Source organism: Lethenteron reissneri, chromosome 41, assembly GCF_015708825.2.
Source record: "Lethenteron reissneri isolate LAM-NWPU_2019-01 chromosome 41, ASM1570882v1, whole genome shotgun sequence".
In the NCBI taxonomy this organism is placed as follows: Eukaryota; Metazoa; Chordata; class Hyperoartia; order Petromyzontiformes; family Petromyzontidae; genus Lethenteron; species Lethenteron reissneri.
Genome location: NC_083819.1, coordinates 7,903,437 through 7,920,412, shown reverse-complemented (window position 1 = coordinate 7,920,412; position 16,976 = coordinate 7,903,437). Strand labels below are relative to the sequence as shown.

The following is a 16,976-nucleotide window of genomic DNA, read 5'->3' as shown; positions in this document are numbered from 1 at the left end:
TACAAATGGAACTTAGATGAATAAAAAGGATTGGTTGATGAGATTTCTTTCTAAATCTTTTGGTCTTCACCAGCCCTTTGTCTATCCACTGCTAGATATAGGCTCCTCCAATACCATGTCTGTCATGGGGGTGGTTTGACCATGCTTCACCACGTTGGATCAGCGCGGGTTTTTGAAGGGGGGGGGGATTGAGAGGGGCTGCGCAAGACCAGGTCGGATATCACTCGCCACTGATGTTAGCCGTCGCTGGAATTCAAAAACTCGAGTCGGCGGCTCTATTTTGCGGCGTGCGCACCACTGCGCCACCGTGCGCCCCCCCCCCCCCCCTCACATCGCCGACCTGGCCGTCTGAACGAACCTGCCACCTTCCGGACTTTTCCCGGAATCTTGACTATTTTAACGAGGCTGCGGCGGCGAGCGATCTCCCTCGTCCGCTCACGGCACCGAGACGCGACTGACGCCCCCTGAGCATTTGTGAGCGGGTGGGCACAATCAAAGCGTCGCTCAGCGCCGGCCTAAGAGGGGAGCGAAGTGCCACGGACGCGGAGACGACTCCGGGAAGACGCGGCTCGTGCGTGCGTGCGTTCGTGCGTGCGTTTTGTTCCAAGCCGAGGCGGCGAACAAATACGGCGCAAAGTCTGGAGCGATGGCGTGTGACGCTGAACTCCGGGCGCGAGCCGTCCGGGGCCGAAAACAAAACCGATTGGGAGTGGACGTTCAAACGGGTAACGCGCGTAATGACTGGCGAGACCGTACTGATTAAGACAGAAAAGTATAATAACTGAAGTCGTTCATGCATATAAATTGGTGTGGGGGGGGGGGGAAAATGACTCTTGTCATCTCATTTATTGGTGGGGTCATGCTGTGATTCGGTGTCAGAACGAGATTGAATCGTACATCAAGGCCGCTACTAACATTACAGCCAGTCAGGCAGGTAATTAAAGGTATAGCGCGTGGAACAAAAAAAAATTCCCTCGGAGATGCACGCGGGGTATTGAGAGAAGATGGATTCTTTGTTTGTGGGAGATGGTCGCGAGCCGGCACCAGGGTTCACCTTGCTCCGTGGTGGGGAGGGGGGCAGCGGGGGGGGGGGCGGCACCGGCGTTGCTCGTACCTGACAAACGAGGCCTCTACCTCACCTCCCCGAGCTCCGAGTGCACTAAATTCCCTTGTTTGACTCCAAAAGTCAAAGAATTCAATTAATTTGGCGTTATTGCTTTCACCGTCGCCCTCAATCCCCCATTTCCCCAAGACAAATATAAATAGTCTTTAAAAACACACGGCGCAATAACGTTGCCTACGCGCGCCACCCTGCCAGGCTTCGCAGACATTCGTCCGTGTTTTTATTTTGCCGATAAGTGCTTTTGTAATTTTTTTCAACTTTCATGTTTTTTCTATAATTTTATTGTGAGGTCTAGCAACACAATTTGCATGCAGTTTTCCTAAGATGTCATGTTATTTACAGCAGAAAGAACAATACAGCAATGTATAAAGTTAATAAAATGCTTTTAGCGGTGTAGTCATGCACAACAAGCAATATTTAAAAAAAAACACCTCCGGGTCTTCTGCTGTAGCGGCTTTGGTGGGTGGGTGGTGGTGGTGGTTGTCGGCAGGCCGGTGTTTTCTCCGGGGCTGAGCATTTAATATTTTGTTTTGTGGAAGTGTCCATCTCTCTGCGCGGTTATTTCAATCGCCTCACTTCCCCGTTTCACCGGCAGCTCCCTGAGCAGAGATTAAATAAACATACGACAAGGCCGCTTTGCTGGCATTTTTCGAGCAGAATTTGTACAACTGGCAGGCATAAAGGATGCCACGGCGCAGCCCCTGGAATTGCTCACTCACGCCACTGCCGACAGAAAGGCCCCCACTGGAAGGAGCTCTAGAAGGGCCCCTCTAGGGGATCATTTTGGCCTCCTCTTCCATGCTAGCCGGACGTCTTGGAATAGGTTGGAGTTTCCCACACTTGAGCCCACCATGCACGAACCGTCGATTGACCGACCGCGGTGAACCTATTTATGCTGCTGTTGGGTGGATGGGGGCGGGGGGGGGGGGCACAGGGGTGATTGGAGGGATTTAAGAACCTTCCACCATTGGAAGGTTCTTAAATCACCTGGAGATGGCATCAAACTGGCCACCCCTGGCCGAGAAGTGCAGTGCGTCATCCGGTAACGGCATGAACACAACTCCTGCCTTCCGATCCAGAAAACGAATTGAGCTCTCCGTCCCTCACCCACGTGTCTCTGGGTGCCACAAACAAGGGAGAGGCGGAGCGGTCAAATTTCCGGCGACGTTCTTGGTGTGGGCCGCTGCCAGCCCGGCAGCTGGGGCGGCAAGCCGAGGCGGGGTCGCTGCGGCGCGCTAGGCGAGTGAGCGAGTGTGGGTTCGGCGGAGGCAGCGCAGCCCGCATCCTGCGCCGATCGTTTGCGCTGCTCCCGGCTTGAAGCGTTCTGCTCATTATCGGCAACGTAGATTCAACGCGCCTCCGCCGATGGCCAGAGAGACTCTCGTCGCGGCGGGCGGGCGGGCGGACGAGTGGGTGGGTGGGTGGGTGGTTGGCGCGCACGATTTCACTTGGCAAATTATCACCAACCCCCTAATGTTTTGACACATAGGGAGAGAAACTGTCTACAGGCTTCCCGGGGGCGGGGGGGAGGCGGGGTGGGGGGGTGGTGGATGAGGGGAGGGGGGTGGGTGGTCCCTCGCGCCTTACACCTCACAACTAATTTCTGTCTGATTGCGTAAATTTACTTCCCAGGGGATTGGATTTTTTTTGTTCTTCCATCGTCTGTCGAACAGTCATGTTTCGCCCATCAATAGTGCAGCTGATGTAAGCAACACCAGGAGCCTCTTCTTGTTTCCCGGCTCTTCGATGAGACTGTAAAAGCGGATCTCGGGGCTAGCCGTGCTTCGCGCTCGCCACGATTTTAAAATGCCACCGAAGAATGAAATCTGTAATTTCCTGGGTAGCGGGGGGGGGAGGGGTTTGTTGCTCCATGGTCGACGCTCCGCGTAAATCGTGACGCCCGTTGGATGAAGGTCGCCGCTTTTTTTGTGCTGCGGGGCGGGCGGTCGAGGGCTCCGTTGGTCTCCTCCTCGTGCCGCGGCGCCGCCGTCGACTTGACGGAGCAGGCGAGCAGAGCGCGAAGCGGCCGCGCTCCATGACAACGTACAGCACAGCTGCCAGAGTCGATCACCCTGAAGAGCTGAGTACTAAATCTTCCGTCACATCCACTAAGTCTTTGCCCGAGAGGAGGAAAGCCGGCCTCGAGTGGGGCTCATGGACTCCCGATTGGAGTGGCGGAGGCTCGCATCCTGCCCAGGAAGCCGCTCGCCCACCTGACTGGGCCCTTGACTCACCCCCACCCCCCCTCCTCTCTGTTCACTCTTCAAATTTTGAAACCAACTGAACCCCCGGTGCCTGGCATATAGGGGCGCCCGCGTGGTTTATTGTCTGATTGGTGGGGGGTCGTGACGCTGCGCCGCGAAAAACCCCTTGAGCTTGGTTCGATGCTGTCTGATGAAGATTGGCAATTAGAAGTTGTCAGATTTAAAGGCAACCAGCATCTGCTTGTACATCTCCAGCATGTCAATGTCCGACGCCCATTTTTGGAAAGAAAAGCAAAGGCACGTGACTGTAGGCGGAAGACACCGTGGCCAGCCGCCGATGGCTGTGACCGCCAGAGATTGCGATCCGTCTTGCCCGCTGGTGCGCTTGGCTGGCTAACGCGAGGTGGCAGACCTTTGAAAGCGGTCAATCTGGCACCGAAATTGGTGCAGTCTTCCAGAACAAGGGCACCCAAATGAAAATATAAACCGTGCGCGCTGGCACGGGCACGCCGCGGGAACCGACACCTCCGGCGTGACGGCGGGCCCCCCTCCCCCCCGTCATCGTCGCGCCACCACCGTCACCGGCGAGTCGGCGCGGGAAAGGGAAGAGGTGGCGGCGGCTCCCCTTGGCGGCGAGCGGCGCCCGGTTTCCCTCGTCTCCTAACGACGACGGCGGATCGCGCGCCGCCGGCCAATTACGCCGCGGCGCTTCCACTCTCCCCCGTTGGCCCGCGTGGCTCCGTCTTGACCTTGACACGGGCGGCTTAAAGACTCGGGCAAGCAGCACTTGCGGTCCTAATCAGGGGGAGGGCCTGACAGCTGCTCCATCACGGGCCCCGCCACGCTTGCTTAGCGCCCACCGATTGATGTGCGCGCCCAGGGAACGCGATTCCACCCCGGGTCCATTGCTTACACCTGCGGGGTGTCCTGCGGCTCCACGCTATGCTGATGCAGTCGCGTTCAATAAAGGGGATTTAATAAGTCTACTGCGCTCGGTGAGACGGGAGCGGAGCAGCATGGTTCGGATTCCCTTTGTTTGGCGCCCTGTCGGCTCTGAGGGCCGAGCGTTAAAACCTTGATTTCCGATTGTGTAATCGCATTTTTCTTTTAAAATGTGAAATTTCCAACACTGGCTCGTGGCTGTAAATGGGAGATGGGCACTGCCGAAATGTTCATTTGAGCAGAAGCCACTTTTACTTTTTCGATCTACTGCTAGATTAAGGCCTTCCCATGACGCGTCTTTCATTGTAGTTGGTTTCACCTTCATACCGGTTTGGGTATCACTCGCCACTCGTGTTAATCATGGGCAGGCATTGAACAACCAATGCCAGGTTTCTAGAGCAGTGCTCTTACCACTGCACCATCGCTCTACTCCATCGTCGAATAATAATTGCAATTTAAATTAAGCACTTTGAATACATCAGCAATACCGTAGACGTTTTATAAATACATTAATTGCATTTTGACATACGGAAACAGAATATCGCGTGATCATATGTTGCCCTAGTCGGCAGTATATTACCGCATTTGTCTACAAAAAACGGAAAACCTACCCTTGTAGGAATTTTAATTATCCTTAAATTTCTCACAAACAAGCACAGGAGCCGTCGAGTAAACACGAACCAGATCCCATCACGGAAGCCCCCGGCGTCATCACATTGCCTGCCGCCTCCCCCACCCCCCTCCCACGGACTTCATCAGGGTCGGGACTCTATCAGGGTCGAGACTCCATCAGGGCATCGCCCCCCGCGGAGCTGTGCTCTGCTCTGCGCCGATCTCCTACCTTGCCCCCCCCCGCCCCCCATCTCTCCACCTTGCAACCCCCTCTTTCTCCTGTGACCGCTTACCACTGCCATCCCCTGCGTGTGCTTCAACACGCCTGCCCTGCCGTGATCCTTCAGCCCTGCTGCTGCTGCTGTTGCTGTGGCCACGTCTCCCGTGCCCCCCCCCCCCAACCCCCCCCCCCCCCCCCCGTGCCGCTGGTGCAGAGGCTCCACCTCTGAGACAGCTGGCACGGCCGCTGCTAACGAGGCCCCGACGATCGCAAGGTTACGAAGTACTCGGAGAACATTACCCGCTGTTATTTCTATTGTGGAAGTCATTTTAAGGTGCAGGCAGTGTAGTATTTACCTTCTCATTTTTTTGGTTTATGAATATAGATTTTCCCCCCCCCCCTCTCAAATTAAACTCGCATTCAATGCACAGCTGCTGGAATTGCATCATGTAATTTATTACCGAATTATGTCCGGCGTTGGCAGGGGAGTAGCATTTTTTTTCCTGTAATAGCTAACGTGTCATTAACGGATGTCAATATTAATATCGATGTTAAAAGCAATAATTATTGAGAAAGCGATTTTCGTCAAATGTAATATGTAAAATGGATATCTACCGGTGATGCTAGACCCTTGGGAGGCCTTATGAGAGATGAAAGAGAGGCAGTGCCATACACAGAGCGTGCGTACGTGCGTGAGTATGTGCGTGTATATTTATGGATTTGTACATGCACATCCCTTTTGAGTGCCTTTCCATGCCGTACGGGCTGTGGCAGTAATTTGACCATACTTCACGCCAGTTAGTGCTTGTCGGTAAAGGCAGGAAGCATAGATGTTCAGTACAGCCAAGGAGTTTACTGAACTGTACGCTCTTGCCCTTAACTCAGCCCTGCACCTGCTATTCATGGCAGTCGCCCATCCAAGCACGATCCAGGTTAGATCCTAAACTGGCTTACGAGAATTCACGTTACCCACTCGCCCAAGCGTGATGGAGAGATGAGTCCATTAAATTGTTGTCACGGCTTCATGGCTACGAAGGGGAACGAAGTGGCATTTCTCACGAGCTGGCCGACGGCTAAGGCCGGTGGACGAGACTGGTGATGGAAGGACAGCCAAAGGGGATGGAGGTCGAAGCCCATCTGGGAGAGTGACGGCTGTGGAGTGGATGCCCTTGCTGCACCTGCTTGGGCGTGAGCGAGTAATCGCAGGGCTGCACCTTGACCTTTGACATCCAGCCACGTGCAATTTGTCCGAGCCCTTGCTTGGTGCCCCGATGCTCGAGCGGAGCGTCGGTGGCGAAGACTCGGGGACGCGGTCGGCCCTGCCGCGCCAGTAAAGTTTCACGCTGAACAAACACATTTCACGAAACTAATGAAATACCTGCTCACGTGCTCTATATCCTGCAATAAAAGCAAACCTGCATCCATCTGTCATCGACGGGACCTCCGCCACTTGGGCGGGATTCTCGGGTACGTGCCGGGAGCCCCCATCCCCCAATGCCGGCGACTCGGAGCGACGCGCGGCCACGTGGCAGGACCTGGAATCTGATTACCGCCACCGAAACCCTCCCCACCGCACGGTGACCTCATAACCCCCCCCCCCCATCCTCCTTATGAAGCCCTCCCTCCAGCGCTGGCACGGCGTCCGCTATCCGGCTCGAGGCCGCCTCCCCAATTATCACAGCCACAGTCATGGTGCGATGCACCTGGCGCAATTTGTATCAATTTGAATGCCCCACGCCACCACCTTCCCTCGGCATTTCATTTGAATTTTCATTGTTATTGTGAATAATTTCTCTTACTGGCATGAGCCATGAAATATGCTAATGCACCCCCCCCCCCCCACACCGTCCGTGCAAATAAAATGCATGATAAATAGTGGAGCTTTCACTTACTTACAAATTGGGAGGTGAGCGAGTGTGAAAAGAAATAACACGTACGATAAAAACAGACGGATTTCTCCCCCCCCCCCACACTTTGTGGTGTTTATTGACAGAAGGGGGCGAAAAAGCACAGCATCTTTATTTATCCAAATGCAAACACAAAGCATCCAAAAAATGCATCTGGCGTTGTGCAAGAAATGTCACCCATTCATCATGCACGGACACGTGGCTCTCCCATAGGTCATGAAAGTGGCATGCCGTAATGTCAATGCTTTGCCGAGAATCTATTTCCTTACATAATGCATTCATATTGGCATTGATCCAGAACTGTCAATGAAATGCTTAACATTTTTTTTCACCCCCGCTCCGTAATCATACGACATCGGTACAAAGCGTATTCCCATCACTCACCGGATCGTGTGCGACGTGCGCGTCAATACCCTCGTGGGTGGACTCGTGTCGGGCGGGCGGAGAGATGCACGATGCATTCATCGACCTGGAGCGGCCGGGCGGTCAACAATGCCGGCACCGCGATAGAAACAACGGGGGTGCGGGGGCGCGCGCAGGGAGAGGTGAAGGCGACGCTGATCCCCCCCGATGCCGCTGTCCCCCCCCCCCCTCCGCCGCCCACTGCCCCCGTAGAAATGTTCGCGAGAGATGAGGCTGTGGCAGCGCGGGAGGCGCGAGCTGTCGGAGCGGGCGGCCACTCTGCTGCAGCGGCTGCCCTCGCTGGGGCCGCTCGTGGAGGCGAGGCTGCTGGTGCTGGCCGGGGAGTGGGACTGGCTGGAGGTGCGCCAACGCTAACGAGGCTGTCGTGGCCGGCGCTACGTTTCTGGGCCGACGATTACTCTTTCCACCGTACGGCCGAGCCGCGCCGGGCCGGCGTGGCACTTCTCGCGAGGCGGCGAATTCGTTTTTCCGCCGCAGGAGCCAAACCTTGGCACTGAAGTCACGCGCAACGAGCCGCGCCGTCGATGGCACGGTGACTCTGTGCTCTCGCGGCGTTCCGCTGTTGTCACGCATCATGGATGCGTCGTCAGCCCTGGCCCTGCGTGGCCCTGAACCAGATTCGGACATTGTTTGAGGTCACGGAAAACCACCCATACTAGGGGGAGAGCCCCGGCACTGGTTTGGCTCGGATGTGCCGGTGAAAAAGTGGTCAATTAATAGTAATAATAATAATGACTATTCACTCCCCTTTTCATGAATCCACTGCTGAATGAAGGCCTCCCGATTCCATAACTGGCCTGGGGTTGTTTGATCATACTTCACCAAGCTGGACATTGCAGGTTGGTTAAGAAAGGGTGAGTGAGCCAGGACTGGTTTAGATATTCCTTGCCACTCGTGTGAGCCGTGACGGAGAATCGAAGTTGGGTCGATGGGTTCATATCTCGGTGCACCAGCTGACACCACCACCACCCCCACCCCCACTCCCCACCGCATGTGATCGGCTGAATCCTTGAATGAAGGTGCTCCTCTGCACCTTTACATGGGGAGCAGATGTTCCAGGCACATGGAAACTGGCTCAGAGGGGTCATCAAACTTTGTCGTGATCTAAAAAGTCAAGTCTAACAGTTATTGAGCTAAAACAAAGCACTAACGCACTAACATTGAATTAAAGTTAATTTGAAATCGGAATTAACAGGTTTGATAGCAATCACTTAATGTCCTATTTTGGGCCGCAAGTGTTTGAATGAATGTGGATTTCAACTGAGAAGTCTGAGGATCACCATTGGAACCGCTGAGGATTTGCCGCGTCGCGTCTAAGGCGCGCGCGCGCGCGCGGATAGCGGGGTGGGGGGGGGAGAAAAAGAAACTCTGTCCAGGTAAAACTTCCACGCACGCCGCCAGTGCACACGTGCGCCAGCGCTGTTTGCAGATACGGGCGGAATTGAATTTTTCAAATTCATTTACTTGGGCTCTCATTCCACTTATGGCATAATCTCATAATGCAGGTTTCTAACGGTCCTCCATGCGCGCGTTGGCAGAAGGAATTTAAATTACAATGGGCGTGCGCCAAATTAAGCTGTCAAAAAGGAATTTCGTACACAATCTGGGCTCCCCTCTCCTCCCCCCCACCCTACCAGAACACCACGCAAACATAATTCGTGCCGAATGCGGTGACGGTGCCCGCTCACCTGGGAGCTGGCGAGCGGGCGCACTAAGAGTCCCAGCATTCCGCCCGTGAGCCAGCGGCTCGGACCGAGGGAGTGAGATGTTATTTATTTATATAACGACCAGGCTGCCGCCCGTTGTTGGTGGGGGTTTTTTTTTTTCGGCGCTCATCAGCGATGCGCGTTCGTGTGCCGCGTCCCCCCGTGCCGGGTCGCCCCCCTTTGCTCTCGGCCTCGCGCCCTTTTTGTTCCCTGCGACGGCGCCCGGCGTCGAGCCGACGGCGCCCGGGGAGAGCTTGCACTCTGCCGTCCGTCGTCACCACGCAGCGTGGCCCCGTTTCGACTAACCCTGAGCATGGTTCCCGCTAAATGAATTATTTTGAATTTCAAATTGGAGGCAATTAATTAGGAGCTTTAATTGTATTATAAACAAGGCACTGTGACACATCTATGCGGAGTTCATCATAACGTCGTTATAATGGACCTCTGCTGCGTTTCCGGAGCGGCGGGCGTTTTGCGGTGAGATCCCGTATGTGACTCTGGAAAATTAAATCTGAGCCTCGGTCATTTTTCACGCGGATCTAAGCGCACGTATACACACACACGGCGCCACAATTGCGCGTCATGGAATCAATTCGGAGGTATATTTTTCTACAGGTGATCTGAGCGTGAATCATACCTGTCGGCTTGATATTGCTGACACGTAGAGAACATTTGCTCGAACGCGGCTGGGTTTATTTCCGAGCAATCTATTAAACGTGCGCGACAAAGAGGGGCCTTGAGAATGTTGGTGGCTGCGGCGAGGAAACTGAGAGATCTCTGGACACGGAGACGACGACGGGTTTGATTTTAATCGCTGCCGCACGGTCATCGCAGGGCCGCACATTACACGGCGTCGACACAAAAAAACGACGAGAGAAGCCCAGCGGCAGGGAGCCATCGTAATCCCAGCGCCGCTCACACCCCTTCTCTGGGATTACACCCCCATGCAAGTCCGCAAGGCAGGTGGCCAAGGGTTAATGGCAATGTTCAGCTGATCAGCCAAACCCAGCGGCCTTTGGGGGATGGAAATATGACTCATCCCGGACACAACATTGAATAACACAGCGGCGGCAAGGACGGCTACAACAGAAGAGCCTCGGCGTCTGCGGGCAAAAAAAATGAGCGGTCGACATTTGAAAATCCCACCCTTGGCTATTCGTCTCACGCGTGCCGACCGTCGTGATTTGCGGCCAGTAGTTGCAGGCCCGGGATACAGTGCGCCGTAGCTCAGCGTGGCCCGCCCGGCACGATACCGCGGGAATGCCTCGGCCCCGGAGATCTGATACCGGGTGCGGGAATCCTGCCTGCGCGCTCTTTGATTAAGAAACTCAGAGCGGCGAGGAGTCGACCGATCGCGTTCACAATAAGAACCGCGCTCCTCTTTGTTGCAGCAATATTTGTACAGACAGGTCCTTAATAAAAGGGTTGTGCGTTTTTTGTGTCGGGGACAGGAATCGCCTTTGAGGCAGCGAATTCAATTACCGCCGACTTCTCGGCAGCTTTTCGGGCTGAGATCTGCACCTTGCGAGGGGGAGCTTTGTTTTCCCCGGGATCGGGCAATCTGCAGCGCTGACAGCCAAATGCAGTATTTTCACAGCGGTAGCTGCTGTGCTGGATAAGATGCGGGCAAATCGAATAGCCCGTGACATTTTATTCCCTCTGTGCCCGGTGGTTCTCGCCATGCACAAATTGAAAAATCAACCCTTCTGCGGGCACAAGCGTCCACACACTCCCAGCCACGAACAAAGGTCCAGCGGAATAGTTTGGGCACCGAGCTCATTCACCAATGCTGGCACGCCGAGCGTGATTAAAAGTCAAACTGGAGTGGAATGTAATTGTGCTTGGTATTAACCGCGGCATTTGGAGTGATATTAATTTCAAAGGGTAATTTTGAGGATGATATTTTTCCGGTGGTGACTACATTACCTTTTTTTTGTATCTTGGAAAAAAAATTGTACATTTGAAAAACTTTGCGGGGCATTTGATCTTGGGTATACAAATCACGGTGAATAAAATCGAGTGATTTTTTTTTTTCAAGTCGCGTGTAACATGAGTAACACGGAATATGAATTTGTTGGCCCTGGTAAGTAAAGAAAAAAAAAGGGAAAGAGATCGCTCAGGCCGCTCACGTCTCGGCACTACAAGAGGGGTCAATGAAAGCTTCCTCGGGGAGCCTCTCCGCTGACGGATAAAGTCGGCTTGTCTGTCTCCCAGGCACGGCTGGGGCGACGCGGAGCAGCAGAGGGCGAGGGGGGCGGAGTCCCCCCAGGGCCTCGGCCCGCACCGCCGCCGCCGCCTCCTCCGCCGCTGCAGGACGAGATCCGGGAGCTGAGGGCCTGGCTCCGGGAGACGGAGCTCTTCATCTTTAACTCGTGCCTCCTGCAGGCCCCGGCGAGCCGAGACCTTCCGACGAAACGGCTTGATGCCTTCAAGGTACAACGGCACGGCTGGTGGTGCGCTGGATATTGGGAGCGTGTGGCGATGGCTTGGTCTGCCTGCCGCGTCATCCGAAACACCGTCGTTGTCGCCTTCGTCATCGTCTTTGTCGCTCGCTTGCGTGGAAATGTCACGTGCCGCATTGCCGTGGCCGTGCGAGTGAACAAACACCGCCGCTGCGCAGCACGTAATGGCGCCGAGGATGGGAGTTTGTCATTTATTTTTAAAAATAGCTTTAATGATTACAACAATCAGTGCTTGTAATTGCGCACCATCTATTACCTTTGGCTCCGGGTGCTTCGTTAGGATTTTTTTTTGGGATGGAGAGGACACGGGGCTAATTGCTGCCACGTTGGGACAATTTATGAACTCGGTTCAATTAAATGTTACTAACTGCTCGCACCCTTGAGCCCATAAAATGTCAATTGCGCGTATTAAGTTCAGTGCTCCGTGTGTGTGTGTGTGTGTTTTTTGCTGGGGATGCTACATAACATGAGTCCGGCAGAAGAAGAAAAAATTCAATCAAACTCCATGTGCGGCCAGAGGGAATTTGAGATACAACGCCACATTTTTCTCATGTCACTGTAAATTAGATACATGCTATAGGCGTGGGCGAGCTCATCTCGCACGTGCTGCTTTGGGGCATCGCGCTCCTCACGGTTCGATCTCGTGTATGACCTTGTGACCCAGGCCGAACTGCACCCAACTGCACTGACATCGAGCGTCACGTGACGTCTTTGCGAATATCGCCGGCGTGTTTTAGGCTGCACCGCGTGTTGTTTTGCACGACGTTTCTCTCCACGTGCTGTTCGTACACCGTTTCAAGGATCTGAAATTTCAGTTTGCTTCAGAAGCTCCCAGATGCTGGAACGAAACGTCGGGCATCATGCCAAACAACACACAGCGCGGGCCAAACTCGCCGGAGAGCCGTGCAGCAGCGGTGGTATCACGGTGGTGTCTCTGAATACTGTAGCACGACCAGGATGGTACAGTGCCTCACAACAAGAAGCACCTGGGTTCCATTCCTGACTCTGGCGTCTGTGTCGAGTCTCTCCCCCTGTTCTGCATGGGTTTTTCTCCAGGTTCTCTGGTTTTCTGGAATTATTATTGCCATAACTGTATACGGAATATCGGTGCGCAGGATTGTTTTGATGCATTCCTGTCTCACCACTGTGATTTATCTCCGGTGGGAACGGGATTCCACCTGCAGATGAGATCTATTTTCACCGAGCCTTGCTGTGCATTAAAGCAGTCTCGACCCTGTTTCTTCTTACAGGCGCGTACGTGCCGCGTACATGTGCACATGCAGAATGCTTGCCGGGCCGGCGATGGAAGGCCGTCGCTCTCGACACCACCGCCAGATGTCCTCTTGCAGGCATCTCAATAATCCATGTTGCCGGCACAAAGCACAGCGCCGTAGCTTTTTTGATCCACGTTGCTGTTGAGATTTATGAGCTAAATGGGGCCCCCTCTCTTCCCCTTCCACGGCTTTCTGTTCCTCAATGTTTCATTAAGGCTGTGCCTGCGGGCTTGGTTTGCAAGGTCGCTCCTATTGACTTGGTGGATTATTAAATGTTGTGGTTCGTAGAGAAATTTGGAATTGCAGGACAAGCCTCGGTAGCATGCGAACCTTCCTGCACGTACGATGTTGGAGCCACGGTGCGGCTACGCTTGACGTGGAACGAGGCTGGGCGGCAGGGCTGTCGCGATTCATCGACGATACACGCACATTCGTTGCTTTTGCAACTGATATTTATTTTGGTTAGGTTGAAAACATGGACCCCCCCCCCACCCCATCCCCCTGGGTCTTACTCACTTGCAGGTGCAAAGTGATGAAATCACCTTGTAGGTATATATGCGTGTTGAACTTATTTCGCACCATACGTACATGGCCAACCGTGCTAACCTTACTCCATTTAAGACCAGAAAATGGAAAGACATCTTCACAGTGCTGGCAATCGCCTAATAATTCTGGTTGTAATCACCAGCAAAGTGGCATACTCACTTGTGAATGCTGTGGGTTTGTTCTATAACACAACCGTTGTGCTGATGTCGTCACAAATTGGCACGCTTTGTTCTTGTGACAAACCATACTAATTGTCTGTGTCGGGTGGAGGCGTTTCTGAGAACAGCTGGTTTATTTTTCATGAGAATGTTATGTCAATTATATGCTCATGGAAAGTTCTACGATTTGGGTGACTTAATGACGAAAATTTCAAAATAATTTTGACATTTCCTTTGTAGCCTGAACAGACTGTTGGGGGTAAGGGCTGTTAGCGAGCGCCTATGAAGGCTGGCACGGTACACGAGGAGGTGGGTGGCCAGCACCACGCCTGACTGCCTTTGTCTCCCAGTGACGATGTTTACACACCGCGGCAGATACACATTTCAGACCAAGTCGACTTATGGCCCTGAGCGAGAGTCGAACTCGGATCACCGGGTTATTAACACAACAACAACCGTCATTCACCATGGCGCTTGTGCCAGACTGCGTGAATGATCAGGCCACGTTAAGTGTCGAACGCCCGCTGGCGGGAGGTCACAGGACAGACCTAGGTGCCATGGCTTGGCCAATGCACCACCTGTGCCCCCTACTGTGCCACCTGTGCCCCCTACTGTGTAGCACAGCTACGTGTTTGACATGCACACTCAAATGAATTCACCATCCCAGCGTGGTGTAATTCCGCTCGAGTACGACAGCCGCCACGGTATTTTACGAGCCTTTCTTCTTTGGCAAGAAAAGTAGACGAGTGATTGCCATCTGAATTACAGTCCTAATTAGTCGACAGTCTGCCAGGGTAAACAAAAAAAATGCCACTTCATGATATTATACGGACAATGACCCACATCCTTGAACACGTCCAAAATATAGGAGCGGTCCTAATCTTACGCTTTGGCTGACAGAGCATTGGGGGGAGCGGGGGAGGGGGGGTTGTGACCGAACAAATGTTAAAAAGTACAAACGAGACGAAACAAATGCAAAGGAAATACAATTCCTTAGTTCACTCAGCCATGAATTTCATGGTGCTTGACGAGTCCCCCACCGCTCGTCCTTGGTTGGGTTGAACTCGGATCACCGGGTTATTAACATAACCCAAAGGCCCCCAGAACGCCAAGCGGACAGCAAAAAAACGGCACTGCTATCAGTGCTGCCATAGATGTGAGAGCGAATACGTTTTTCTTGAATTGAGCAAGGTTTTATTTTATATCAACTTGGGAAAAGAGACGTTGGGAGGGAATTTCCAAAGGGGGGAGGGGGGGGCAGTGCAAGAGAAGAAGCAGAAAGAGAGATGGGGGGGGGGCTGCAGTGTGGTGCGTGTGTGCGTGCATGTGTGCGTGCGTGCGTGGGTGGTTGTGTCGTCGACCGTAAGTGTGGGTGAGACGAAACAGTCGGGTCTGATGGACAGAGTCCTCGACTCGGGTGGAGGAATCAACGAGTGAGTTTCACAGCAAAAAAGTAACCATGGTAATCGCGATAAAGGAGCGATAAAAAGGGAGGCGACCGGCCGCCGGTGAGTGAGCGGCTGCGGTGGATTGGTGAGCGTTGGATTGTCAGTCACCCGGACTTGCTTCACGCTGACTTCCATCAACGGGTCTGTTGCGGCTTGCGCAGGGGACGCTGAAGGGGTTAGCCATTGTCGGTTCACGCAATGCAGTAATGCATTCACCGTCGCTCAAGCGGCTGTTGTTTTCATTTAGGAGACACGGCGCTTCTCGCGTATGACTTTGATGCGACGGTCAAGTAGTCCTCCTCCCTCGCTGTTTGCGACTGTTATGTCATTTTTATGTAACGCGGTTTGAACGCGTGTGCTTACGCCCCCACTGTAATGGCCCGCGACCCCTCGCCGCCACCTCCGCCACCACCTCGGCCGCACTGCCGCAAATGAGATGCAGCGTTCGTGGCGTTATGCCTCGCAAAAAAACAACACGTGCCCTTGTGTATGGGGGGGGGGGGGGCGGCTTGTATAAAGGTCCATAGGGAGCCACGTGTACGCAAATACACACGCCCGTTCAAAAATATACGCGCACACGCAGACGCGTGCACCGCGTGTGTGCGTATAATGCACTGTTGCTGCTCCAGCGACCGTACATAAGTTAATCAAAAAGCAATTGGGAAGAATGTTCTATTTTTAATGAAAGGCGATGGAAGAATTTGACGTTTCGGCTGACTGGGCTTCGGTTACATTTTATTTTATTGTTTTTTTTATTTGTACTTTTACTTACCTCGGACAAAAAATAAAAATAACGCGCGGGCAGCACACAATTTACGAATTCATTTTAATGAACGTGCATACATGACACGAGGGCCGTCAACCCGAGGTGAGCACCTACTGCCTCGATGCCCGCATGAGCAGCAAACATCCGTGGGCGTGGAGCTGGGCCTCGAGCGAGGCGTTTGCGGCGTGGTCATCGTTTCCCCGCGAGGGTGCAAGCTCGTTAGCGGCCGTGGCGATGAGCGCGGATACCCCGAACTTCATTAGCGCGCAGTAGTTCATTAGGCTGCGGCTGTGAGCGCGAGCTCACACAATTGGCCATTTTGAGCCCCATAAAAGGTGATCATGCAAATACTGCCTTGTAATTATTTCCCTTTTGTTGGTTAATTAGATAAAATATTGGCACAGGTTCAAAAGATTAAGTGGCTTGGTGCGTGCCTGCGTGCGTGCCTCGCCGACGGAGTGAGATGGATCGTTATTTTAACCGTGAATGGGTCGCGCGGGTTTTGATGGCCGAGCCGGTTGTGAGAGGTTGCTCGGAACGACTGTTAACGTAAAATATTTAACGGAACGAAAGCTGCAATAACTAATTGAAAAAAAAATCACATTAGTATTTGTTCAACATGTTGTGGTACCGGGAACAGCGGATGTAACCTTAAGGGCCCTTCACTGGTGAAGTCTGTTTAACTAATAATTTAAATGCAAGAAGTAATATAATAGATTGGCAATGGTTTGCATGTGTTAGAAATAAATTAATCTGTGTAATTGCATAATAAGTCATTGGAATAGTTTTGCTTAGTTAAGTGTGAAATTGTGCATATTTAAGAAATATTTTTAGTTTCCCATTATTCATGCGCACACATGAGGAATGTGCGCAAATCCAATGACATTTTTGGTAGAGCAAGGAAATTAATTTTTTACAGTTTACCTTGTCCCATAAAAAAAAAATAACATTTCTCAATTATTATTTCTGCACACTTATGCTTTTTCGGTGGGGGGGGGGGGGGGGAGAAATGCAACTAAAACCTCGCCTTGCCCGCCGCTGCAGCCAATCCACGACATGGAATATCCGAGGCCTGCCACCGACCCACGAGGGTTAAGGTTCACTCGGGAGGGGCGACGTCACGGCGCCGATGTCTGGCATGACCCACGGAAGAAGCCTCCGGCGCCAAGGAGCTGGCGGTGGCAA

At 53.1% G+C, this 16,976-nt stretch overlaps 1 protein-coding gene across 1 annotated transcript in view; it reads left to right on the top strand.

Moving 5' to 3' along the window:
* Positions 1–16,976, top strand: part of LOC133352549 (uncharacterized) — a 49,126-nt gene that overhangs the window by 21,846 nt on the left and 10,304 nt on the right. Inside the window, exon 8 of the mRNA XM_061568260.1 lies at positions 11,352–11,570. Coding sequence (XP_061424244.1) covers positions 11,352–11,570 — 219 coding nt within the window. The remainder of the gene's footprint in view (positions 1–11,351; positions 11,571–16,976) is intronic.